The sequence below is a fragment of the Macaca mulatta genome, chromosome 5 (genome assembly GCF_049350105.2).
Source record: "Macaca mulatta isolate MMU2019108-1 chromosome 5, T2T-MMU8v2.0, whole genome shotgun sequence".
In the NCBI taxonomy this organism is placed as follows: Eukaryota; Metazoa; Chordata; class Mammalia; order Primates; family Cercopithecidae; genus Macaca; species Macaca mulatta.
This window is the reverse complement of record NC_133410.1, coordinates 10,495,514-10,520,760: the sequence shown is the minus strand read 5'-3', so window position 1 is coordinate 10,520,760 and position 25,247 is coordinate 10,495,514. Positions and strand designations below refer to the sequence as shown.

General features: G+C 43.4%; 2 protein-coding genes across 3 annotated transcripts in view; both read left to right on the top strand.

The window, feature by feature from the left end:
* The first annotated feature begins 1,280 nt into the window (after positions 1-1,280).
* LOC144340938 (uncharacterized) lies at positions 1,281-24,251 on the top strand. Its single transcript, XM_078002572.1, has 3 exons — positions 1,281-1,389; positions 8,957-9,680; positions 19,048-24,251. The coding sequence occupies exons 1-3, from the start codon at positions 1,281-1,283 to the stop codon at positions 19,094-19,096; spliced, it is 882 nt and encodes a 293-aa protein (XP_077858698.1). The 3' UTR covers positions 19,097-24,251.
* HS3ST1 (heparan sulfate-glucosamine 3-sulfotransferase 1) overlaps positions 8,057-25,247 on the top strand; it is a 32,267-nt gene continuing 15,076 nt past the window's right edge. The window contains exon 1 of one of the 2 annotated variants that reach the window (XM_028848131.2): positions 8,057-8,956. The gene's annotated coding sequence lies outside the window, so the exon portion shown is untranslated. 2 annotated transcript variants of the gene reach the window in all.

Here is a 25,247-nt window from a genome sequence, read left to right as displayed (position 1 = left end):
GATCACAGACTGCTGTGCTAGCAATGAGGGAGGCTCCGTGGGTGTGGGACCCTCCCGGTCAGGTGTGGGATATGATCTCCTGGTGTGCCTGTTTGCTTAAAGCGCAGTATTGGGGTGGGAGTTACCCGATTTTCCAGGTGTTGTGTGTCTCAGTTCCCCTGGCTAGGAAAAGGGATTCCCTTCCCCCTTGCGCTTCCCAGGTGAGGCAATGCCTCGCCCTGCTTCAGCTCTCGCTGGTCGGGCTGCAGCAGCTGACCAGCACCGATCGTCCGGCACTCCCCAGTGAGATGAACCCAGTACCTCAGTTGAAAATGCAGAAATCACCGGTCTTCTGTGTCGCTCGCGCTGGGAGTTGGAGACTGGAGCTGTTCCTATTCGGCCATCTTGCTCCGCCGCCAGCTAACCTCATCTTAATTTCGTTACCTCTGAAAACACCTATCTCCAAATTTAGTCACATTTTGTGGTATTGTGGGCCACAACTTCAACATATTAATTTTGGCAGCATACAGATCAATCCATAAAACCATGTAAAGTAACATTTCGTAGGTTCTGGAGATCCAGATGTGTATGTCTTTGTGGGGGCCATTATTCTGCCGACATCAAAAGTGAATGATGAAAGAGAAACCATGGGGACCTTCCTACTGCTGCAGTATGAATGGCATGTCACCCCTGTGAATGGGACACAGCTATCAACTACAGAAATAAAATAATGTGCTCTGCACAAGGAACACCTCCCAGCCTTGATCATTCAAACAAAAATGGACAAATTGTTTGGTTTTCCATTGAGGGCCTCTTCTTCTTGCTCTGCCCGTTCAAGGTCACTTGCTTTGCAGGTAAATACAAGTCAACTCAGGAAACATCCACAGCTCTGGGTAATGGCACTATTTGAAACCAGTGGCAGAAGGAATATTCTCTGGATTCAGTTATTCAACATATATTGATGTACAATATGAATACATATTGAACCATGAACAATGAATAATGAACAATATTGAATACAACGTATATTGATATACAATACAATATATTGATGTACAATATGCCATAGGCCATATACTATTAGTGACTTTCAACTGAACATTTACCCTAAATCTCAAAATATTCTATTATATGTAAATATCATTGTATTATTTTATTTAAAAAATGAGGTTCAGGGAGGATATGTAAGTGGATTTGAAGGAAAGAGATTCAAACATAGCAATATCTGACCCCAAAATCTTGTTCTTTGACAACATTCTTCTTTCACTATGATTTTCAAGCACCAGTGACCTCTGGAGCAGATGTTGTTTGTTCTCAAGAACTGTTCCCTTAAAGCAGGTGTCCCCAACCCCCGCGTTGTGGACCAATACTGGTCTGTGGCCTGTCAGGATCTGGGCAGAACAGCAGGAGGTAAGGCAAGCCAGCACTGCCTTCCTGAGTTCTGCTTCCTGTCAGGTCAGTGGCGGCATCAGATTCTCATAGGAGCCAGAACCCAACTGTGAACCATGCATGCAAGAGACCTAGGTTGTGCGCTCATTTATGAGAATATAATGGTAAATGTAATCAGCTTGAATAATCCCCAAACCATCCTCCACCCTACCCAGGTCTGTGGAAAAATTGTCTTCCTCGAAACCAGTCTCTGGTGCTAAAAAGGTTGGAGACTGCTGCCTTACAGAGTCTGCAATACAGAGGTCATTCATTCAGAGTACTTAAGAGAGTTGAGGAGCTTTTTTTTCTGTATTAATTCTTTCTGAGGAAGGTAGAACCATCTGATTTAATTCCTTTTTGTGATAACAGCACCCATACATTCAGTGTGTACTCTGTGTCAGGAACTTTATGTGTGATAATATGAGAAGGGTATCATTATTTTCCCCAGTTTCCAGAGGAAGAAACTGAGGTTAAGTAATGTGGGTGAAGTTATAGAGCTAATGTTGCAAAGCTAGAATCTGCTGGTTCCAGAACCTGCCCTCTTGGGGTTTGTGATGGTGACTGCATGTCTATTTTGGGGGAGCTCACTTCCTGTTCTTTTTCTACTTATAAGTAGGACCTAAAAGACGTAGGCTACAAACACGATAGACTCACAAAAACATCAAGAAAAAGCCATAGCCATGGTAACAATTAAAGAACAGGACAGTGCACAATGAGTGCTAATTATGGGCAAAGGATAAGTGAATTAGGAGCCAGAAAAGAAAGGGATACAGAAAGCTCATCGGTTTTGCAGCTTTAAATCAGCCACAATGAATGATACCCCTCTTTCCTGCTAATGCAACAAAGACTGAGACAGATGAGAGCTAAGTATCTCCTTTATTACCAATAGAGGCTGTGATGGAGGGTATAACCGTGACAGAGCCAAGATACCCACTAGCTGAACCCCAGAACTAGGCACACTGACCCAGGGAGGAAGAGGCCACCCCAGACCCAGGTAGATCTCTCTCCTACAGGGAAGCATCCCTGAGGAGCAGCAGAGAAGCCTCGCAGGCTAAATGCTCCCTGATGCATCTCATTCCCAAGAGGAAGGACAGAGCTGATGGAAGCATTTATAGCCATTCTTCCCCAATTTATCAATAAATAAGTCCCGCTATCTCCTGAGGCAGGCACAGTGTTTCTGCCAACTCAAAGTGGCTTCCAGGAAGAGGTGAATCCATAAAGACAAGCAGACTCCATAGCCGGAAAGGGCATTATACACTCCAAAGAATACACCAATACTTCTCTAATGTTTAGCTCCATGAGAATAAGGATACTGTCTCTAGCTTGCTTATGCATCTCCAGGGTCTACTCTAGTGCTGGACGGAAACTAAGAGCTAAAGAGTTAAGTGATGCTGGAATGAATGTGTGACCCTCGACAAAAAAGCTGATCTGAAACACCACATAAAATCAAGGGCCTCAACGTGAGATAAAGTTTGCTGGAAACTGCATCTCTATAACAGCTTTTATGTTTAAAGGATGATTATATGTGGGGAGAGAAAAATAATTACACTGAGAACTGAACTTTTAAGCATAGCATTTTCCTTTGTCAATTAGTTGACTCAGGGCAATTATAAAAATATCATGAATATGGGATTTAAATACCTTATGGATAGTTAAATTCCTGGAATGTAAGTACATGTTGAAGGCGTGAAGAACTCAGATCTCTTCTTCATTTGAAGAAATGACGTAAAATATAGTGGAGTCCTCTTTCTAGTTTTAGGAAGTATATATGTGCAGGTAGAGAATGGAAGGAGAGAATTCTATCATGAGACAGGAAGAAAGCATAGAACTTGACTTTGACCTGTTTCTAAATCCAACACTATTAGTTGCAAGCTGGAACATAAAACCTTTAAGAAGTTACTTCTCTGTACGTAAAACTAGGGGAAAGGAAAGGAGAGTATTCAAATCTCTCAGCATACAGCTACTCAATAAATGTCATGTTTTTATTTGCCTCTTCATTTCTCTTTCTTGTTTCCCATACCATCTAATAGATTTTTCTAAGATTGCACAAAAGAGTTATTTTTCATTAGTTTACAGAATTACTTTACAATAATCATTATGGTACATATATTGAAATATCCTAACTTGATTATTTTAAATATGAAAGCTTTTTTTTTTTTTTTTTTTTTTAATTTAAGAACTAACTGCTGGTACATATACACCATGGAATACTATGCAGCCATAAAAAGGAACCTGACAGTGTCCTCTGCAAAGACATGGTTGGAGCTGGAAGCCGTTATCCTCAACAAACTAACACAGGAACAGAAAGCCAAAAGTCACATGTTCTCACTTATAAGCGGAAGCTGAACAATGAGAACATGTGGACACAGGGAGGGGAACAACACACACTGCGGCCTCTCAAGGGGGTGGAGGGAGGGAGAACATCAGGAAAAATAGCTAATGCACGTGGGGCTTAACACCTAGGTGACGGGTCGATTGGTGCAGCAAACCACCATGGCACACGTTTACCTATGTGACAAACCTGCACGTCACATCCTGCACATGTATCCTGGAACTTAAAAGAAAATTAATTTTTTTTTTAAAAAAAAAGAACTAATTGCCTAAGCTTCAAAGCATTCTACAAAATATTTATTTCCACCACAAAGCAGGTTTATATATGTATATAAACTATATATATGAACTATATATATAAACTATATATATGAACTATAGATAAACACTATATATATATATATATATATATATAGCCAGCTCTTATAAGTGTCATTGTAAACATTTCCAAAAGAACAGTGTTCCAAAGTCTATGGAAAGAGAACTCTACTATTGTCTAAGAGACTTCTTGTGGCATTAGTGCTATTTCAAATCTAGAATTAAAACAAGGCTTTGAAAGGAAAAGCCAGCACCAGTGGTTTTCAGGGACAATACGGACATACTCTAGAGGACTTCAGTGGGGACTCCAAGACAGAAGGCAGCTGCTAGAAACAGCATGTGCTGACTGAAGCTGAGAGTTCAGAGTAGGAGGTAAGGGTCTGAGAGTCACAGTTCAAATGCTCCTTGGACCTTCCTATTACAAACAGAACTGGGAACTCATGAGAATGATTAGACTGAATTGTAATTTTTCTGTTCATGCACATCTGTGAGCTCCTAAGTAAGGGATTGAATTTCATTCTTCTTCATAAATCTCTACCCACGTACCGAGCACAGAGGCTGCTGTTTGGGAGGTACCTAATACATATTGATTCAACTGAACTGATGGGCCTGCCAGGAGAGAAAACTTTTTTTTCTTCCTGAAGAGTGTGAGGTTCCCAGTATCCTTGAATAAGGCCTAAAAGAGCAAATCATCAAGATCTACTCATCAAAAGATCAGCCAGCTTTGGTCCCAAAATCTAAAATCAAAGAGAGTACCACAATTTGCCATTGCCCTGAAGGTATTCCAGCACTCAGCAGGCGCTAGTAATTTGAACAAGGGGACCCCTTCAAGCCTGCAATACTGCAATTTTTGTAGGACTGATATGTGTGATTTTGACCACAGTTTAACACAGGATAACAAATAAAAGCAGTATTTTATTTGTCTATAGTTGTTTATCTAACACAATAGACTATAAGCTTTTTTCTGAAATTGTATTTACTGTGATACTTTATCTAAATTAACTAAGTGTTCCTCCTCTGCAGTATCATCTGCACAGGGCCAAAGTCTCCATTAGAAGTCTTAGGCACATTGCCCAGAGCTTATGGTGCCTTGAATGCTTCCCAAAAATGATTTAATTTCTTTTAAAAATCAGAAAAATATAAACTTTTAGGTTAAAGAAGATATTTAAATAAAGAAGAAAATATATTCACCTGTATGCTAATGCAGTCATAAAATATAATTTTAACTTGGCAAGGCAGGGAGCGGGATTCATAAAGGAAAACATCATAAAAGTCATAACTGGACCTTGTAACCACATCTGCCAAGATGTGTCAAAGTTGGTGTTATAAAGTAGATAATCTTGAAAATCCTGTTTTTGGGGAAAAAAAGTCAGTCCATTTGTCACAGATGGATGGATTGTTGTTACATACACAGAGACAAAATTGGGAGTTGGGATGGGGTGGTGGGGGAGGCAGGAGATGGGTGAGCTGAGTTGGAAGGAACAATGATCCTCCGTGTTTTATGACTGTGACCCTCATTTCCTCTCTCACTAGCAGACTGCTGTAGCTAATTAGCAAATCAAAAGAAACAGAAACAATTCTAGACCTCAGCACAATCAAATTAGTGGAGTTATTTGAGAATATCATTTTCACACAGTGCAATCATGCTCTCTTTGTTTTGGTCAAACGAGTGAAAATTATCTTTCAAACCCGACGCCCTTCCCTCTACCCAACTGGCTCTGTGGATAGTGGCATTTCCTATCTGCTCTCATAAGTTTTACAGATGATCTTTTTCTATTAAGACAGGAATGTACAATGTACAATTAAACAATACCCAACAAGCTTCCCTTTTAAAAATACATTTGACTTTTAAGGTGATTCAGCAGTAAGAGCCATTAGTACATCATCTAAATCAGGGCTTGGAAAGTTTATTAAAATTGGATTTTTAACCTGATCCCAATTTCCTTTGCAGATAAAGAATCCCACTGGAGTCTTTAATATTCATGCTATTAACCTGAAAGATTCAAACAACCATGATGGGAAGAGAGGCTATACAGGGCTGCCCACTAGACTAAGGTTACAAATAAAATCCCATTGAGTCTGGGCAGGTAGACTACTGTGGATTCTGTGCATCTTCAAAAGGAGCAAATTCTCTCTTTTTCTCCTCTCCGCTTTACCTGACTTCCCCCTCTCCTATTACACATTTTGGGGGAAAGAGAAAAACTACAAAAATAGCAAACATAAGCACACTACTCAATTACATAGAGCACTGGACTAGGAGTCTAGTTTTTACTGGAAGGGTGGTTTCCTCCTCTAGTGCTGTAATAAACTCCCTCCATTATAAAACAGGGAAGTCTGGGCTAATAATCTCTAAGATTGGTTGAGAAGATGCACTTTGGAGTCAGGTGAGAACTATTTGAATATCAATCCTACCACTTATTAGTATGTCACCTTGAATGTGTCACTAAACTCTTCTAAAGCTCTGTTTCCCCATTTATAAAATGAACAAAAGGTGCAGCTCATATGATTCATTTTGCATCGTACCTGGCACTGGAAGCCTTAGATACACGTTAGCTGGTATTATTACTGATCACTGCCCAAACGCATAGGTCAGTTGCTTTTGTTTCTATTTCATGCCTTTTCACTCCTTGAGCCTTTATCTTCTTCAGAACAATTTACAACTGTGTTAACTGATGCCTGTGAGTTTCTGTAAAGATAGGCTATGAGTGCTAGCCTTGTTTTTCCTTGACATAAGATTTTATGCTCCCTTAGGGCAATAGAGATGTCTTAATTTTTCATCTCTCCCTTGGTAACTGGCATAGTGTTATACACATACCAGGTGCTCAATAAAGACTTGGAGATCTGAAAATATTAGCAGTACAGAGATCTTCCACGAAAACCCTCTCATTTTTCAGTTGTTGGCACAGAGAAAAAGAGTCTTGGGCCACACATCTATGACTGACAGCCACTTCGCCAGTCCACTACCACCGTGTCTTCCAGGAGCCTCTATTCTCATGCCTCTGGCTTTGAAAGAGAAACATGTTTGACTCAAACCCTGCCTCCTCGAGGGAAGTTCCATTTACAAACTTTGTTTTTTCTTGAGAGCATAGTATATTTCAGATACCATACAGGATTCTGGGATTCAGATACCATGCAGGATTCATCATTAAATCATGATACCAGAGCTCAAAGCATTTATAATCTATCAGGGAAGACAGATCCCTAAATAGATGTTTCAATAATGTGCTTGTGTTGTTACAGGAGAGCTAAGCTCTGGTACTATATGAACTTCTGGATAGGAAACCTAACTCATGACCAGAAGACTTCAGGAAAAGCTATTTAGGAGCAGTGGCAAATGCCTGGACTCACACACAAAGCTAAGTAAGAACAAAATAGGCAGTTGATATTTTTATTTATCTGAATGTAAGAACATTGATTATTGAACAATGAACAATTGCTCAGATTTTAAAAGAAATGAGGAAAAGTAAAATGCTAGTCCTCAAATTCCTGTCACTTCACACATGTGCCCTGCAATCATTTCCTGCAAATGGAAACTTCTAACAAAAACTCTGGGCTGGAAACCTGGGGTTCCAGTTTCTTTCAAGGTCTTGTGGTAGGGAACTAAGTAGGTCAGTAACCTGCGTTTGGCTTCCAGGGTGCAAACAGAATCATTGCTAACCCCCTTTGTGTCTCACAATGGGTAATGAAATTCATACTATGGCACCAAAGCACTTTGAACTCTTTAGAAAAAGTAATCATATCAACTTAGAGCATCAAAACTGCCCCGTATTTTGAAGGACTCATGATCTGCACTGTGCTTGGCTGCTGGTGGAAGCTTAAAGACACCAGTAATTGGCAGAGCTTTATCTTAGACTTCCATTTGACCCTCACAACCTCACACATGATTTTACACAGCTTCCTGTAATGGGGGAGAAAAGCACTTCTTTTAAATCTAATGTTAGTTGAAATGCTAAGGCTTTCAAAGTGGGGCTTTAAAGTCACTTTTTAGAAATTGTTTTTTTTTTTTTTTACTTAAAATAGACATGCCAACATTATTCTGACTGAAAGAAGTAGACAAGGTCATTCAACTCCTAAAAGCTTATTTTCCAAAAGCACAGTTAGGTCTCAGCTTTCGGGGTGCTTCCGGCTTTATCAAAAAGACAGAAAATACTGGTCACTGTGTTTCTTTCTCAAAGTGCCGACGGTAATCTGTGTATGAGATAAGGGGCCAATTTCCTATAGGAACCTTCTCTTAGATGGGAGAATATTTTTAAATTAAACAATGTTAGTGTAATATATTTAAAGGTAAATCACAAATTCTAAGTCTTCCAAATATTTATTTACTAATATGTAAGACATGGAAACTATAGAAATCTCATTAAAGGAAGTTACTTTGATGAAATTTGCTTTTTGGGGGGTATGATTGCTGTTCGCCCTTGAGGGCAATTTGCTTTGGCTCAGGTAAGCAGGCAAGCCCGTTTCTCCAAGGCGATTCCAACTCCACGCCCCTCAAAACCTTAAATCTTCAATTGAGTTATTGGGTGCAGGTCGGTTCTCCCACAGAACCTCCCAGCTTCCGGAACAGAGGGGCGGGGAAGAAAGACTCTGGTTTTTATTTCAGAGCTGACGTTTGCAATCCTAGTGCACTAGCAAAAAAAAAAGAAAAAAGAAAAAAGAAAAGAAAAAAAAAAGAAAAAAGAAAAAAGCTGAATTTTCCGCGCTCTTCTGGCAAATTGGCGTCCACTCTCTGACGCGAAACCAGAGGAGGAGTATTCAATGGCGACAGGGCGCTCTTTGAAGCCGGCTCCTCGCGGGGATTCCGGCCCAGGCCGCCGCCGCGGTCCCAGTCCGGCTGCAGAGAGAATTGGAGAGGATGGAACCTCCTGCTTCCCGCGGGGCGGAAGGAGCGCCAGCGCCTAAGGTGGGTCACCTGCCGGGAAGGGAACACTGGTGGTGCAGACGCACGTGGGAGGAGCACAGGTCCCGGGTACAAGTGCCGAGCTGGCGACTTGGGGAAGAGGTAGGCTCCGGCTCAGACCAAGCAGGCGTGAGGGAGTAGACCGGACGTCCCAGGTTTGCAGTGACGGCGGAATCACCCACCCAGCCGCCTCACCTTTCTGGAGCGCTGGTCCTTTCCCTTGGACTGAAACCCGAGGGGCCGCCGCACCGGGTGGGTGGGACCGACTACTCCAGGACCCGCTGTTGGAGCTGCGTGCCAGGCGGGGCTGTGCCGAGCAGCTGAGCACAGAGTGGAGCACCAGGCACCTAGCGGGCCGGACTCGGGTTGGCACCCAAGCCGGCCGGACAGCAGTGGGCGCTCGCGATCCTCCTCTGCCCAACGCGCTCTCCCTCCGGGCCCGGCCTCCTCCGTCCCCTCCTTCTGCTCCTGCTCCTCCTCCTGCTCCTCCCCTCCTCGGGATTGAGCACCAAAACGCCCGCCTGCAAGGTCCTAGGCGCGCTGGCAGCCAGGAGTCGCCGCCACCACCACCGGGTCTCAGTGGGTGCCTGCGCCTTTTCCCCGCCCGCCTGCCCCGGGCCGTTCAGAAACTTGCTCCACCCGCCGCGGGTGCTCGGCAGTACTGCCCATGGCCCAGCCCAGGAGGCTATTTAGGGCGCCGGACGGGCTGGACAGAGGCGCGGCTCAGGTGAGTGCGGCGCGCGCGGGGTGGGAGAGTGGCAGGACGCAGGTGTGGGGGGCTCCGAGGAACCTTAGTCTGGCGTTCTGGACTTCGGGCAAGTGCAGAACCCAAGAAGAATCGGGGCTGGAGCAGGTGGAGTGGATGCAGAGGGAAGCAGGAAGAAGAGGCTGGGGATTTTCCCATCCTCCTCACCTCTTACCCTAGCACCTCTGCTCTGGAAGTCCCGAGGGACCGGTTGATCTGTAAGGACAGGGATCCGGATTTCTGACTCTTACTGGGTTGGGTGTTTTTCCCCCCAGCAGAGTCGGGAGGTTCGCTCCTGCCAGCTGCTTGGCGACCGCAGCTTCAACATAGGACCCTGTGGGCCAGCGAGAGCGCAGCACTCAACGGAACCTGGGTACCACCTGGGGCCAGAAACTGGGGCGATGACACAGCCCGCAAAAGTAACTCGGTCGAGGGAGCCTTTGGAGGTGGAGAAGCCTTGGTCGGGTTTGCCTTTGCATTTGGTTGGAGATAGGCATCTCCCAAGGGAGAAATTGAGGCGACAGCCCTGACAATAAGTAATCCCCAATGCTAATTACGTGAGGGTCTTTTTTTTTTTTTTCTTGTTACTTTTTACTGATATTTTTTCCCCTCGTGGGTTTCTATTTCCGGGCCCTTGGGCAGCGGATGGAGGTGAGGGATGGCGGGGCGCGAACCTGCGGTTGGAGCGCCTAGCCCCCAGATCCCAAGAAGGGTTTTATTCGCGGAACTTGACCTCGCCAGGTGCGCTCTACCAGCCAGGGGGCGGACCACGCGCTGCTCCTCCTTCTGGCCCCAGCCCGTCCCGGGAAGCGGAGGACAGACCCAGAACGTAGGCGGATGATGGGAAGAAGCAGCTAGAGCCAAAGCCGGGTGCCGGCGCGGGATGGGGTGTGCTGGACTCTTGCAGTTATTTGCCGGCGCTATAGGGCTTCCATCTCTTTCCCTCCCCCGGGAGCCAGCGATTCATCGCTCACTCAGGGTGCTCTCTTGGGCCGGGGGTTGCATCCTTCTCTCTTCCTCCTCCTTTGCAGAGCCAGTGGTACCCTTGCCTCGCCTTGCGCGAGTCTCGCTCCTCCCTTCCCCACAACATTATCATGAGCTATTTTTTATCTACAACTTATGCCAAGATGCTTTTGGGGGGATTCTAGGGAGGCCACTCCAAATCCACTGTCTTTGCGCTGCGCTCCGAGAAGCAGTCCCTTGCTAGCATGGAGCAGCCTCAAGGAGTGGCGGGGAGGGGAGCCGAGAACGGAGGAACCAGTCCGCCCTCTTCTCCTCCCTCAGCGCTAGCCCCGGAGGGAAACCCCACCACCACCAGTTCGGCTGCGCCTTCCGCCACTAGCCCAGGAAGAGGGTCCCCAGACGAGTCCCCACGCTCTCGCTCTCAGGCACTGGGTGCTCGGGGACTGCTGAGGCAGCAGCCTGGCACAGGCAGGATCCTTCATTTCCACCCGTGCGTTCTCGCTTTGCAGGCAAATCTCATTTTATGTTGTTGAAATGCTTCCACCCAAGGGTTAATTCCAGGAATTCCATCTTAAAAAAAAAAAAAAAAAAAAAAAAAAAAAAAGGAGGGAGAAATAACCCAACTTCTTCTGCCGCCCTGCATTTCTAAAGCAAAGCGCATCCTTTGGCGTTCGGATTTTTTTCCTGCTTTCTGCATTCCTGGTAATTTTGGGTAACACTGGGTGCAATTAGAATAAGACTTACCTACCAAAATTCCAAGAAACGCGCGCTTGGCTGCAAATCCCTGCCTTACCCTTCCCTTTGTATATCCAGCGCTTAGATTTTCCCCCACAGGATTGCAGAAATAACATATTGAAATGGACCATTGTGTTACATAAGGTTTTCTCCAGCGTTAAGCGGAGAAAGAACAGCTTCTAAAAGAGTCTCTCCAGGTTTTTGGTTAGCCCATCTAACTCTTTCAGCTGAGTTTGACAGGGATGGACAACTTCATGACTAAGCACTCTTAAGTGAAAGTGGTTAATTACAACAGCAGCATAGATGAAGATTCCTTAGTGAGGCTTATTAAGCTGTGCTTCTAGACTGTGGATCCTCTGTGAAGCCACAGGGTATACAATGCTCTGCAGTTTTAAGATGGGAGATTTTTGTTCTGAGAAGCTGGTGAGAAAGTGGCACCTTGAGATGGCAACGGAAAAAGCAAAGGGTTCTTTACTTTCCTGTCATTATGTCTAGGATGCAGCCTCAAGTCCTCCCAGGGTTCCCCCAAAAGTTGGAGCATGTACTTTTCTTATTAAAATAAGAAATTATTTTACTGGAAAAATCCGGGGGGCGGTGTCTCTGAAGGGAAAAGTCACATGGAAGCTTTTCTTGCCTTGAATTGAAACTTGATGTTGACTAGGAAGGGGCTGGAAAGATGGCCTGGGTGGTGTAAATGGTTTCATCCGTGCACAGTGCCTTTCGAGACCACGGCATCTACCCATGATGGCATATCCCCACTGTGGTTGCTAAATCGTGTCTGTCTATGGGGGCTAAGGTTTGGAGGAAGGCACGATAAGATGTATTGGGTGTCCTGATGAAATTGAGCCTGTCCCCTGGGTCAGTGCTCAGGCACCAGGTTTCGGGGCCTGCATCTAAGCCTGGGTCCCTGTGTTAGAGACAGTTGTTGTAGGAGGAGTGGTAACATTTTAGCAGCTTCCAGGGAAATGCAGTAACTTTCCAGCTAGTGTTGGAAAAAATCAGGGCTAGTCCTCATTTTTTCCCTCAACCTGGCTACTTGACCTCGTGCTTTCAATTGAGGCTGCTCTTTTCTTACGGCAGAAGGCAAGAGAGTGCTAGCTGGATTTAAAGTTAACTTCTTAGCCCATGACCTTGGGCAACAATTTCTCCCTCCCTGAGCCTAAGTTTCTTCCTCTGCAAAATAGTGATGAAAAGATTATTATAAGAAAGTGAGAAAATGTATACGAAATGCATCTTGCTGATTATAGGACACTTGTGCAATTGTAAAGGGTAAAAAATACAAAAAAAAAAGTTTTATCGTAGATCTATTTTAATGTTCATTTTAATTGTAGTTTGCATATGTCTGAGTAAATTACATATGCTAAACATTAAGTGGGAGAGATTTCATATAATTGGCCAGTGTCTTCTTGTGATCACCCCACCTGAATGCTACAAGCAGCGGGCCTCACTGCTTCTCAGAATGATTCCTTTCTTGTTTTCAGGATCACAGTCAATTTTTCGAGTTTTTTTCCTTTTAACATAATACATGTGACGTGTCTTAAGAAAATCTATTTGAAGAGAAGGCCCTGATGTTAATTAATCAAAAAAAGGAGAAAAGTCATAAATGGGCAGTGACTCCACTGGGGAAAAGTAAAACACGACCAGTGTCACGAGATGACCCGGGCCCCCCTGGTCTAAATCTTTCATCAGTATAATGCACTGACTCCCCATTGCATTTTAGGTGTTGTTCCAAACTGTCTCCAGAACCTAACTCAGTGCCTGCCTGGCACTTAGACATTCAATAAGTATGTTTGGAATAAATTGAATGAATGATTGGACTGAATCTTCACAGCAACCCTGGAGAGCAGATGGCGTCATTTCTATTTTAAGGATTTGGAATCTGCCGATTGGAAAACTTAATTAATTTTCTAAAGGTACAAAGGATTCCAGACTAGAATTCAGGCCTGTCTGTTCTTATTCCACTCTGCAGTCGTGCCTGTAGTGCCCTCTCTCTTCAGACTCACTTAAAATCCTTCTAAGCAGTGGGAACCAAACATCCTATTGAGGAAACACAAGCTTCCCTTCGTAGAAGGGTTTTTTTTGATGGGAGATGGGCCTCTTTCTCCTTGTCCATATCTCCCAGCCCTGAACTAGGGCTTAGTTGAATGATCCCACCTGGGGCCTGGAATCTTGAAAGACTAGCTAAAGGACACAGGGACACTGGAGTGTTTGTTTACCACCTTGGGTCATGGATCAAGTGGCATTGGCAGCGGTAGGCATGTCCCAAGCTGTGGTCCCAGAGGTGCCTTTTCTGCAACACCATCTTGACGTGCCCCTGGTGCCCAGGTTCCTTTCATTCCTTGTCATTTTCCAATCCTGGCTTTTCAGCTTCTCGGCAATTCCTAGAGGCAACCCACAGTCTTCAAGTGAATTCCCTTTCTCCCTGACTTAGCCAGAATTGCAACCTGCTGATGTACAGCTTCTCCCCATTCATCTTCAGGCCTGTCTCCAGCATGAAGCATCCTTACCTTCCTTTACCCTTGGGGAATGAAGTCTATAGCTTTTTCAGATCGTTAGAATAATATCTACTGGGCCGTAGTTTGTCAATAGTTATGTGCTACTACAAGAGGTCTAGAAAAATGAATACATTATTCTTCCAAGCGATAGCCTGAACATAACAGAAATAGATCCCTGTGGGCATCTTTCTTTTTCTCTAATACATGCTTTTTGGTAGTTTTCCAGCAGGGGTCGCAAACTCTAATGCCTTCAGCCAGGCAAGTAACAGCTTGAGTGGAACAGGACTTGGGCCCTGTGCCTGAGTAAGTGGGGGTTGTAGTCCAGATCCAGCACAGGGGTTGCAGGCGGGACTTCAGGTCTGCTCTTGCCAGATCTGGTTATGTTTTTTTTTTTTTTTTTTCCAAGATAGACTGTCAATTCACAGTTTTATGTGAAATCTACTCACTTTCAAGTGCCAGCAGCTAATTCAATATTCCTCAATAACACCATGTGGGCCAAACCAAACATTTCTGTGTGTAAGCCTTATATCTGTCACACAGGCCTCCAATGTATGGCCTCCCAGTTTCCAGGGACATAAGGGAAATTTGGAATATGAAATTCAGGAGAGTATGTTATTCAGAATATCGAGGCAAGAGTGTAGGGGCATGGAGTGCAGACGGTGCTCTGGTTAGTTACTGTTTACATTTACAGAGTGAACCTCTGTTCGGGATGTTCCTTCTTCCTATCTCTGTGACCGGTTACAACAATCGCATTTACTCCTTTAACACATGTTTATTGAGTTCCAGCCATGTACCGCGTATTGTTCTGCTCACTGGTGACACAGTAAGGAACAAAACAGATGGAAGTCCTAGCCCTTGTGCTTATCTTCCAGCGGAGGAGACAGACAAAAAGCAAGACAGATAAGCAGAATCTCTCCTAGTTAGATAGTGATGTGCTAAGGATTAAAAAATAAATAAAAACTCGGGGAAAGTGATAGGAAATATCAGGATACTGGGGAGGAAACTTAGGCTGTTAGCCAGGGAGCTTGCAGTTCAGGCTCTGGCTCAACATAACCCAAAGTTAAGTTTCATTATCCAACATAAATATTTTCTATGTGGGAGTTTGATTGTCTCCTGGGACTATCATCTGGTGCGTAGTTTTGGATATTAGGCTATACTCTCAATTTTAATAAAATTGACTATTGAGCACGTTTATTGTCTGCATTGTACCCGGCATTGCATTACGTATTAGAGTACATTGATGAACAAAACCAATCAAGGAGTACTCTGCAAGGAAATTACAGAACAGCATGAAATACATTAAACATGATCTCAAATGATTAGGCAGCTAAAGTGATTGAGGACTGTGGTAAGGATGCCTTAACTGTTGAGTTTTCATACTCAGAACTCTGACGTTCAGCAACCTTTTTTGACGGCATCTCACTCTTGTCGCCTAGGCTAGAGTGCAGTGGCGTGATCCCAGCTCACTGCAACCTCTGCCTCCTAGGTTCAAGGGATTCTCCTCCCTCAGCCTCCCAAGCACCTTTTTAATTGATCTTTTATTTTGTTCCAGGAACAGTTTACGTCTGTGCTTATTAACTTACTTTAGGCCTGCTCCCATCGTCCATGGAAATTTTTTTGAGGCTTCCATTTCTTTATCTGGCAATGATATTTTTATTATAAAATTTCATTTTGCATTATGAAAAGTAGTTTTTAAAATGTGTTCCAAGTGTAAAGTGTGTTTGTGCCCTTTGAGACTCTGGTACACCTTCTTCCAACTCTGTCCCCACCTTTGCTATTGATTGCTGTTCACAAGGCAGTTGTGCAGGAGATTAAAAAAAAGTTCTTGTCATTGATGAATCTGCCGTTGAGTATGGGAGTCGGAAAAATAACCGAGTCTCTGCCTGTCTCATGAGATGGACCATCTCAAGAATATTTCCCTTTCATCACCCTATTTCTTTCTTTCATAGTAACAATTTCTTCAGTAATGTAATTTGGTAGCAAGTATGTTTATGGAGTCACCTTGTTACTTGATTAGCTTATTTGCTTACTTTCTCACACTCTCCCATCAGAACATGTGCTCCAGGACAGCAGGGGCCTGGAAGTATATGTTTGCTCCAGTTCCTAGAACAGTATATTGCTCAGAAAAGAAGAAACAGGCAGCATTTCTGTCTGGGGGAGTTAGGAAACGCTTCATGGTGGAAGAAATATTTAAGAAACGAGAGAGACATGGTGAGAACAGCCAAAGAAGAATGATAAAACACAGTCAAAATTGCATAGCCCTCAAGCCTTTGTTGAAAACTCATTTGTCTATTTTAGGGATTCCCAATACGGTCAGTCCAGCTGAATAACTGGCGTATTAATACAAGCCCTTTGCTGAATAGATCCTGGTCTGCTTGTGCAAAAGCACTCTGGCATGAAAAGAATGTGGTAGATAATTCCTTACTTTCACATAATGTGACAATACCCACCGCCTATTTTATCTCTCGTACCCAGTCCTGCAAGGGCCACAGGGGAGCCCTTACCATCTTCATTTGGTATTGAGGGAAACTGAGGTACAGGACTGAAGAAACTTTTCTTAGAGATGCCCAGAGTAAAGGGGGCAGACTTGATCCAGGGACAAGATTCTCTACCTGCTGTGAGCAGTTGGCTCAAGGTGGAGATTTGTTAAATCCCTGGAGAACTGAGTAGCCTACATTTTCTATAGGCAAAGAAATACATTTAGATGTGAAATATTCACATCTCCTTTCATCCCTCAAGAACTTCTATTTCAGCATTTTAGGTCTTGTCGAATTTCCCCTAGAATTCCTGCAGATGAAGTACTTGTACACCCTGCAGTAGGTTGTTTTATGTAAATGTCTTCATTCTTTGGTTTAGGAGGGTAAATCAAAGTTCTGTATCAGCAGTTAAAATACAGGGAGAGAAAGGTGACTTCAGATGCAGCTGAAATGAAAAGACACGCTTGCCTAGCTGTGCTCCGGAAAACACATACTTGTGTGGCAGGGAATGAGAGTGGGCTGGGAGCCTCCTCTGGAAAACTGGCTTGCACTTTACTTGAATTACTTCTAAAACCAGATCTTTCCCAGTGTCCTGGGTAGGAAGGAGGGGGAGGGTGTTGGTTACAGATTTCTGAGATTAGATTTTGCAGCTATTTTTGTGGTTGAAAGAGCATGACTTTGGAAGTCATTTATATTTGAATTTCTGGCCTTGTTCTTACTGGTTGTGTCACTCTGAGTAATAGACAATTTTTCTGGGCCTCAGTTTTTTTCCATACTCCCATGAGGATTGAGGGAGATGGCCAATATGTAGTGCCTAGCACAATGCTCAATGTGTTTTGTCTTGTGTAGATTTGCCAGATTTAGCAAATACAAATACGGAACACCTAATTCAATTTGAATTTAAGACAGACAACAAATAATGTTTTAGTATAGTATGTCTCAGATACTAAAAAGTAAGAAATGTGTCATGTTTATCTAAAATTTCAATTTAACTGGACATCCTGTATTTTATTAGCATCCCTATTCTCCTAGTAGAAGTTCTGAAAGATTCTTTTCTGAAAGTTCTTGTGCCATAGGAAGATAAAGAAAGCAGTGTAGTCTTCAAGATGAAATGACTTGTCCAGGGAGTACGGTCCAAGGGGAAAGAGAAGGGCTGTTTTCCTTGGTGAGCTAAGCAACAGAACAATCAAACCAAAGCAAGCTTATTTCTTTGCTTAAAAGGACCAAAAGAAGTGTAGACCAAAACAGAACTCTGGGCATTGAAGAAGTGAGCCCGATTCTTGCCTATGTCACCAAAGCACAAGCCAGATTATTCTCAACACCCTTCAAGAAGAAGGTATTTCAACCCTGTGAGGCCACCAGGGTAGTGTTCATTCCGCTAAGATAGAACCTGATTAAATACTAACATTGCTCCAAGCTCGTTACTGTAGGGCTGGAATCAGGAAGACTAGCCTCACACAGGGTTCCACTGAGTACACTGAAGGGATCCTTTGTGCTTTGAAAACTCACACCTGAAATTGCCCCTGCAATAAAAGCTAATAAAACTGTTAGAGAGCTTTTCAGACTCGCTCCCCACAAATAGATGAACACAGATTATAAATTGAGTCTGCGATCTCTCCTGACTCCATGCTGTTCTGAGGAGGGCTGTGAAAATGTTGCATTTCCGTTTCAGGCGATAGTCTAATGCGGAACTAAATTAACAAGAGTTTTGTTGCATGTGGACTTTCCAAAGCAGAGTTTCATGCTTTCTTCAATAGTGAGGTATTGCTTATGCCAAAATAACGGGTTCCTCTTGCGTGTAATATCAGTGACTCCTCGTTTAACCTGAACTTCTTACTAGCAGGGTGTTTACGTGAAATATGGGCCAGAAAGAAGGTAGAACAGCATTGTGATTAGTGTGAAGGCTTTACCAGCCAGAGAGATCTGGTTAGAATCTGCTATGCTCCTTTGCAGCCATGCCGTAAGAGGCGAGCTACTTTACAGCTCAACATCTCAGTCTCCCCCTCTGCAAAATAGGCTTAATTAAAATTATAGCACAGATTTTATTTCATGTGCATTAAATTAATAAGTTATGTCATGCACTTATACAATGTCTGGTTCACTGTCAGAATTTGTTTTTTTTAAAGATGCCATTAATGATGAGGGAAAGCAAGGAAGGCCTCTGGATTGCAAACTCAATGTTCTATCACAAAGACCACAGACTAATTTGTTTTATCAAATTATATTTTTAATGGGTTAAACGTGCCCCTACCATATATGTTTTCTTACTAGAAGGCCCCTACTTTTTCTTTTTTAAAAATTTTATTGTATTTTATTTTACTTTAAGTTCCAGGATACAAGTGCAGAACATGTAGGTTTGTTACAAAGGTAAATGTGTGCCATGGTGTTTTGCTCCACTCATCAACCCGTCATCTAGGTTTCAAGCCCTGCATGCATTAGCTATTTGTCCTGATGCTCTTCCCCGCTCTCCCGCACCCCCAACTGGCCCAGATGTGTGTTGTTCCCCTCCCTATGTCCATGTGTTCTCATTGTTCAACTCCCACTTACGAGTGAGAACATGCGGCGTCACAAACTAAATTTTATGCGTCATATTCATGGGAGAGCGTCTCAGTCTTTTGCCCTTTGTTTCTTTAGTCTTAATTTATATCATGCAAGTAAGCACTGTTATTCATTTTCTAGGCCAACAACTGAGATGCAGCAATGTAGCAAAATATGGAAGGAACAGTGAGAGGAAGATGCAGAAAAAGTACAGGGAGAGGAAGAGAAGTGGGGAGATAAGATGAGATGGACGGAGGGTGAGAGAAAGGAAGAGATACAAGACAAGAGAACAGAAAAATCATGAAAAGCAGAAAGAAGGATTTGAAGAGCATAGAAGTCCAGTGACGTTTTGTGACAGGGTGGGCTTCAGCAGCCCCTGAGTAAACCCCAGTGCAGCCAGGCCACTCCCTCTCCCTGCCTCAGCAGAGCTTCTCAGAACCCCAACACAATGCCTCATGACCTTGAGGGAAAGACATAGAAACTGTCGGACTCCAACTAGAAAGCATATGGAGCATGATAGGAAAGGGAGCCATGTACCTTCTCCACAGTCTGTTTCTGTGACAGCTGAACATCACAGAGGAAAACTGAAGACAAGGAACCTGAGTGCCATCTTGTGGAGGGACAAGCCATGGTGCCCCTGTGGGTCCTCTCACTGTGTGTGGGTTTGGTTTGGTTTTAATGGTTTGCATGGTGTATCCTGGCCTTCCTCCTGTCCCTAAGCCCCACCTCCTGCTCCGTGGGAACTGAGTCTTTCTGGGGTGATGAGTACATTGATGCCAGTCATTCTGTGATGCAGGATCATTCTTGGGGCCAGAGCTCCATTCGCAGTTTGAAATTCATGGTGGCTCTGGGCACAAGAGACTTTTCCCTGATCCAAAAGGGAGTGTAGTATTTGAAGCATTTGACGATGGGGAAATGACTTGGCATCATTGAACTTTGGTCGCCTTATCTGTCAAATGGAATTATATTTCCTTATGGACTTTTGTTGTGGGAACCACATTTTATGATGTATGCAAAGCACCCGTGAGAGAGCTTGATATGTAGTTAAGTGTCTATAATGTGGCACTTAATAGTAATGATTATTTTTCTTGCTGGTAAGCCTGATTTTGATTGAAAAGCAGATTACAAATGTCATCAAAGATCTATCTGCTTATTGCCTTCCAGTCCACCGCTGCCTTCTGGCCGATCCTCCCTTCCAGGTGGCTAAAGTGCCACAGTGTCCCAAAGCAGCCGATCTCATCACTCTGCTCTAAAGTAGGAGGAGAGCAAGGTGCAGGGGGGCTGCGAGGAGGGGGGCTCTCTTTTAATCGCAGAGGAAAATCTTTCTCAAATGACAGAATATTTTCCCCTTGTGTCCCCTTGGCCAAAAGCTAGGTCACAGGCTCACAGATAAAATAATTACAGCATAGGAAACTGAGGCAGGAAGACATTTGAAGCAATGAAAAAGGAAAATGAATCGACTATGGTAACTCTGAATTGATCCTTCTTGCCTTCGGGCAACAATTACACTTCTGTTCGTATATTACAATTGGAGATTGATCCCGCTTAGCTTCATCACTTCTCTTTTACTGCGGTCTTCAGCTAAAACACAAATCTTATATCTTTCTGGCTTCTGTTTTGTTTTTCCTTCCCAGCTCTGTCATTTTTACAGCCATTTGCAATCTGCAATATTTCTCTATGTTAATCTCTCTTGCTAACCGGAAAACTTTGTAAAACACAAATATAATCAGGTTATTGCCCAGTCCTGTAATTCAGAAAGTTCCATGGATTTCCATTATTCATAATATTAACGTTTAACTGCAGGACTTTTAGATGCAGGAAGAGGTCAAGTCCCAGCCACATTGCTTCATCACAATATCACCTTGGGCGGGTGAATAACCTCTCTAAACTTCAGGTATTCTTCCATGATTTTTAATTATGAATTTTTCATACACTCATTTATTAACATTTAATTTGTTCTAATAGATAAAATTGTGGGAGGATGGGGACTTTGTCTAGATCTCCCCACTCCAAAAATCTGTCTCTAATCTGAACCAATGCCTGGCAGACAGTAGTCACCCAGGAAATAATTGCGGAGTGAAAAACCATGCAACCTAATGCCCTCCATTTCGTAGAATAGCCAGGATTAAATACGATAATGCATTTATTTATTATTTTAATTAGAATGCATTTTATTAACTTAGAATGTTTAATACACATAGTGGGTGCTTGAAAGCTAGCTCTCCTTTTAGTTTTTTTTTTTTTTTTTCAGTAATAAAAGTATTGCTGAAATTCAAGTTCTGCAGGATGGCTCTCACATTCTAATTTATTAAGCCTCATCATTAGCCACTCTCTGTTCTGTACACATACCTCATCATCTGACCTCAGGACCACCCTTTGTTCCCAGATAAATCAGGAATGTGAGCATTCACACCCCTGCACATGCTGTTTCCTATGCCTGGAACTTCTGTACGTTCTCCCTTTTCTTATCAGGTTCAGACTGTATCATTCTTTACGGGCTGTCTAGCTCTGTCCCAATACACTGCTCCCTCTCCATGGTAAATCACTGCCTGTGTGCCTTTTGCCTTGGATCGCTCTCTTCCAGGTACTTGATGGAACGTGCTTTCCTTCCTATTTGGAGTTCAACAGGGCCATGCAAAAGCGAGGGGAACTGATATGTGGTCACCTGGCCTGAAGCTTTTAAGAGCCAGCCCATGCTTTGTGCCTGATCTCCTCCCCACCGGCCTGGTGACTGGCACTACGCCAGAGAGTACCTGCTCTGTCTTTCTGCTTCTCTGAGAGACAGAGCGGTGTCCTGCCACCAACCCTCGTGGGACAAACAGCAAAGGGAGGAGGGACAGAGATGTAGGTGCTGATCTCAGGCTAACCTGACATACCCTGAAGGAGGCACCACCTCTCCAGTCCTGGAGCTCTCCGACTTGTGCAGGTGGCATTGTTGTCATTGCTCATTGACTTGGCTGCGTCCCTCAGGAGACAGCTCCCAGACAGCAGGACAGAACCCCGGTCATGCCCCTTCATGCCCCTTCACACCTCTTGTCCAGAGTATAAGTCCTCGATCCCTGAGTGAAATATGGATTTATGTATGGATTTATGTGGTGAGAGGGGATGAAAGGAGGGGTCTTTGGTCATGGTTGTTAGGAAGTGAAAGTACCATTATGATAAACAGAATTATCAGTCTTTGAGGGGAGGCGGATCTTTTCGCTCAGATTGCCTGAGTTCAGATTGGCAGCTGTCTTTTGTCATCTCATGAAGGGTTTAAAGTGACCTGAAAAAATGTCACCTGGGTAAGGTCAATGCTACCTGCACTCTGCCCTTCCCTGGACTCTTTCATAGGAGTTCGTATGTGCATCAGCCCTTCCCCAACCAGGAAAGCACCTGTTCTAGGAACGTTTTACACTTTCAGTCGTACTGGAGCAGCCTGCTCCTGCTGGCTTCTCACCCCCAGACAAGTCTCCTTAGCTGCACATATTTCCGCAGAAACACTCTCTCTGCAGTGTCTTCGGGTCATTTGGTGACACAGACCACCAGGCCCTATTCATTTAGCCAAACCCATGTGTTTGGTTTAAGATTGTTATCACCTGCTACTTTTTCTTACTTTAATTCTTAAGGTTCTCTGCTAAAGGCAGCACAAAGGCTAATTACCTTATAATAGTTGTCCTTTAGAAACACTAGATTAAGAGCCACTTTATGCTTTTTATTCTGCTTTTCCTTTGTCATCTGTCTCTGCATAGCTATCAATAGAGCAGCATTTTTGTGCTTTCACTGGAGAATGTTTCTTTCTTACTCATCAATTTTCAGAATGTTGTTTCTTTCTTTACTTATGACAATTATTTAAGCAGACAAAAATAGCTGTCGTTAAACTTAAATTATTACTGATATTTTTCTTTCACTTTTCTCTTCAAGTTAGTATCATTGAGCTATTATTGATTGAGTGAATACTATTGAGCAATTATTTACTGTGAGTCTATCACATGTCAGGTGGGCTAAAATGTTTTTTCTATAATATTTTACTTAATTCCACCTAAGAAAACAGGCAAGACAGGGAAACTAGGCCCAGAGTGAAAAATAGCTTCTTCAAGGGCATGTAACTAACCCAGAATGTAAACCCAAGATAATTTAAACATGATTGCTTTGATCTTTCTGCCCCATCCATTTATTTCTCTATTTCCCTATTTACATACTTTAGCATGGACATTAGTTCAAAGCGTTGAACTTTGTTTTTGTCCTCACCAGACCCCTGAGCTTTCCTCAGGTGCCTTCTCCATGAAGCATATTCCAAATTTCCTTGTCCCAACCTCCTTAACGTTGATGAAATAGTGTCTGTTCCACAGTTTCCTTCATCTCCTTGGAATGGTAGTGTTTGCTTACATATCCATCTTTCCCCCTTACACAGTGGGTTCCCTGGGATGGGACCTAATTTTCTTCCTGTATTTCTGGGCTTGGTTACCTATGACCCAAGCAAGTAACATCTAACCCTCGGGAGTGTCTGAATTTGCTGATCTTACATTGTGGGAGTGAAGAAAGGGGATAATAATTGTAGAAAGAAATCCTGGATCCTAACTTAGTGACTCACAGTATTAAAATTCTCTCTCTCTATGAATCTAAGCATTGGAAGAAAAACTGTGAAAAACCAATCCAGAAATTTCAACACAATTTCCAAGGCTTTATTTAACATGAACTACTGTTCTTTGGCCAAGCCTACTCATCTTCCTTGGCATGTTGGACACTAATCAATCTGTTGGTTTAGATTTGATATCAATCTGCAATACAAAGCCAGGCCTGAGTGTTCACACTAGCTAGTGGGGGAAGTAAATATGGTTGTTAAAGCATAAAAGCAATGGGACTGATTTGACCAAGGCAGCCACAATCAGTTTTATTCTTTAGACGCCTCTGAAAACTCATCTTTATGGTAGCGTGCTATGGGCTGGAACATTTCAGGACCTCTAGGCATTGCTTCCTTCATTAATGTACTGATGACCTTGAGAAGGTTGTGAGAAGCAGGAAGTCTTGAAAACTTAGTTCATCATTGGAACAATCACACACACGTGTATATGTGTACACACACACACACACACACACACACGGAGACACAGCAATTATATGCCACAGGCCCCTCCTGAAAGGAGATGGAACCAGGACTTGATGAGTGAACCTTGCTGAGGTCCCGTCAAATGTAATGAACATGATAGAATAAAGATCTACATAGCCAAGGCTCTCTTGCCTGCAGTTATACTGCTCTGCAAGTGCGTGACTGCAGAAGCTAAGCATGGTCAGGCCTGGTTAGTACTTGGGGTGGGAGACTGCTCAGGAAGATCCATTGTTTTATGCTTTAAAAAAAAAAGAAAGGAAAGAAGCCTATCTCATGCAGCCTCCTGCTTGTCCTTCATTTCTCCTCCCAATATCTTTGCTTTTCCTTCTTTCTCATTAAGAGTTAGAGGAAGAAATGCAGTTATTAACAGATGATAACTCATGTTCACACGGTTTTTGTTTTTATTTTGAAACACAAAGCAATCTATTTCTAATTGTAGCTCTGCTATCATTCTTCTTACCTCATAACACATGAATAAGACCAAAATGGTTTTCATGCAGATCTCTCAGTCCATTGTCTATGAGTCTCTGTGTTCTTCCCACAAGCATCCTGTCCTTAGCCCTCTCACAGCCCTAACCCTAATGTGATCATGGCTGTTTGTGTTTTGTTTTGTACCTTCTCTCTCTATTGTTCCCTCTCCACACCCTATACCCTGCATGGTCCCAAGCTGTTTGAGGGAAGAGATGGGGTGGGTGTCAACCGTGTCTCTAATTTCTTAGTGCCTGATGCACCGTACACTTATTTAGGCCTTGACTCTGAATTGTGGATACTCTCACACCCTGATACTTTACAAAGTTTGCTTCTCCATTTGCTAAGGAAGAGGCTGAGTGTCATATGTGGCACAAACCAGGAAACTAGACCCCCGTGGCAGCTCTCAGTCCTCGGCTCTTGTCCTAAGCAATTCTACTCACTCCCAATCGTCCATACCTCATTTAAGCCAGCAGAAGCCTTAGAGCCAACTGCCTTCCTCCAGCCTAAAAGGTGATTAAGCTGCATGTTTGGTGTGGGGATAAGGGAAATCTTATCCCACCACATGCCCCAGGTTGAAAGGATTCTCTTCTAATGGTTATTGTCACTGATAAACTTTTTATAGAATACTTATCTTAGTTAATTAGGGCTACTATGACCAAGCACCATAGGCTGGATGGCTTATGAACAACAGAAACAGACTTCTCACAGTACTGCAGGCTGGAAGTCTGAGGCCAGGATGCCAGCATGCTTGGGTTCTGGTGAGAGCCCTCTTCTGGGTTGC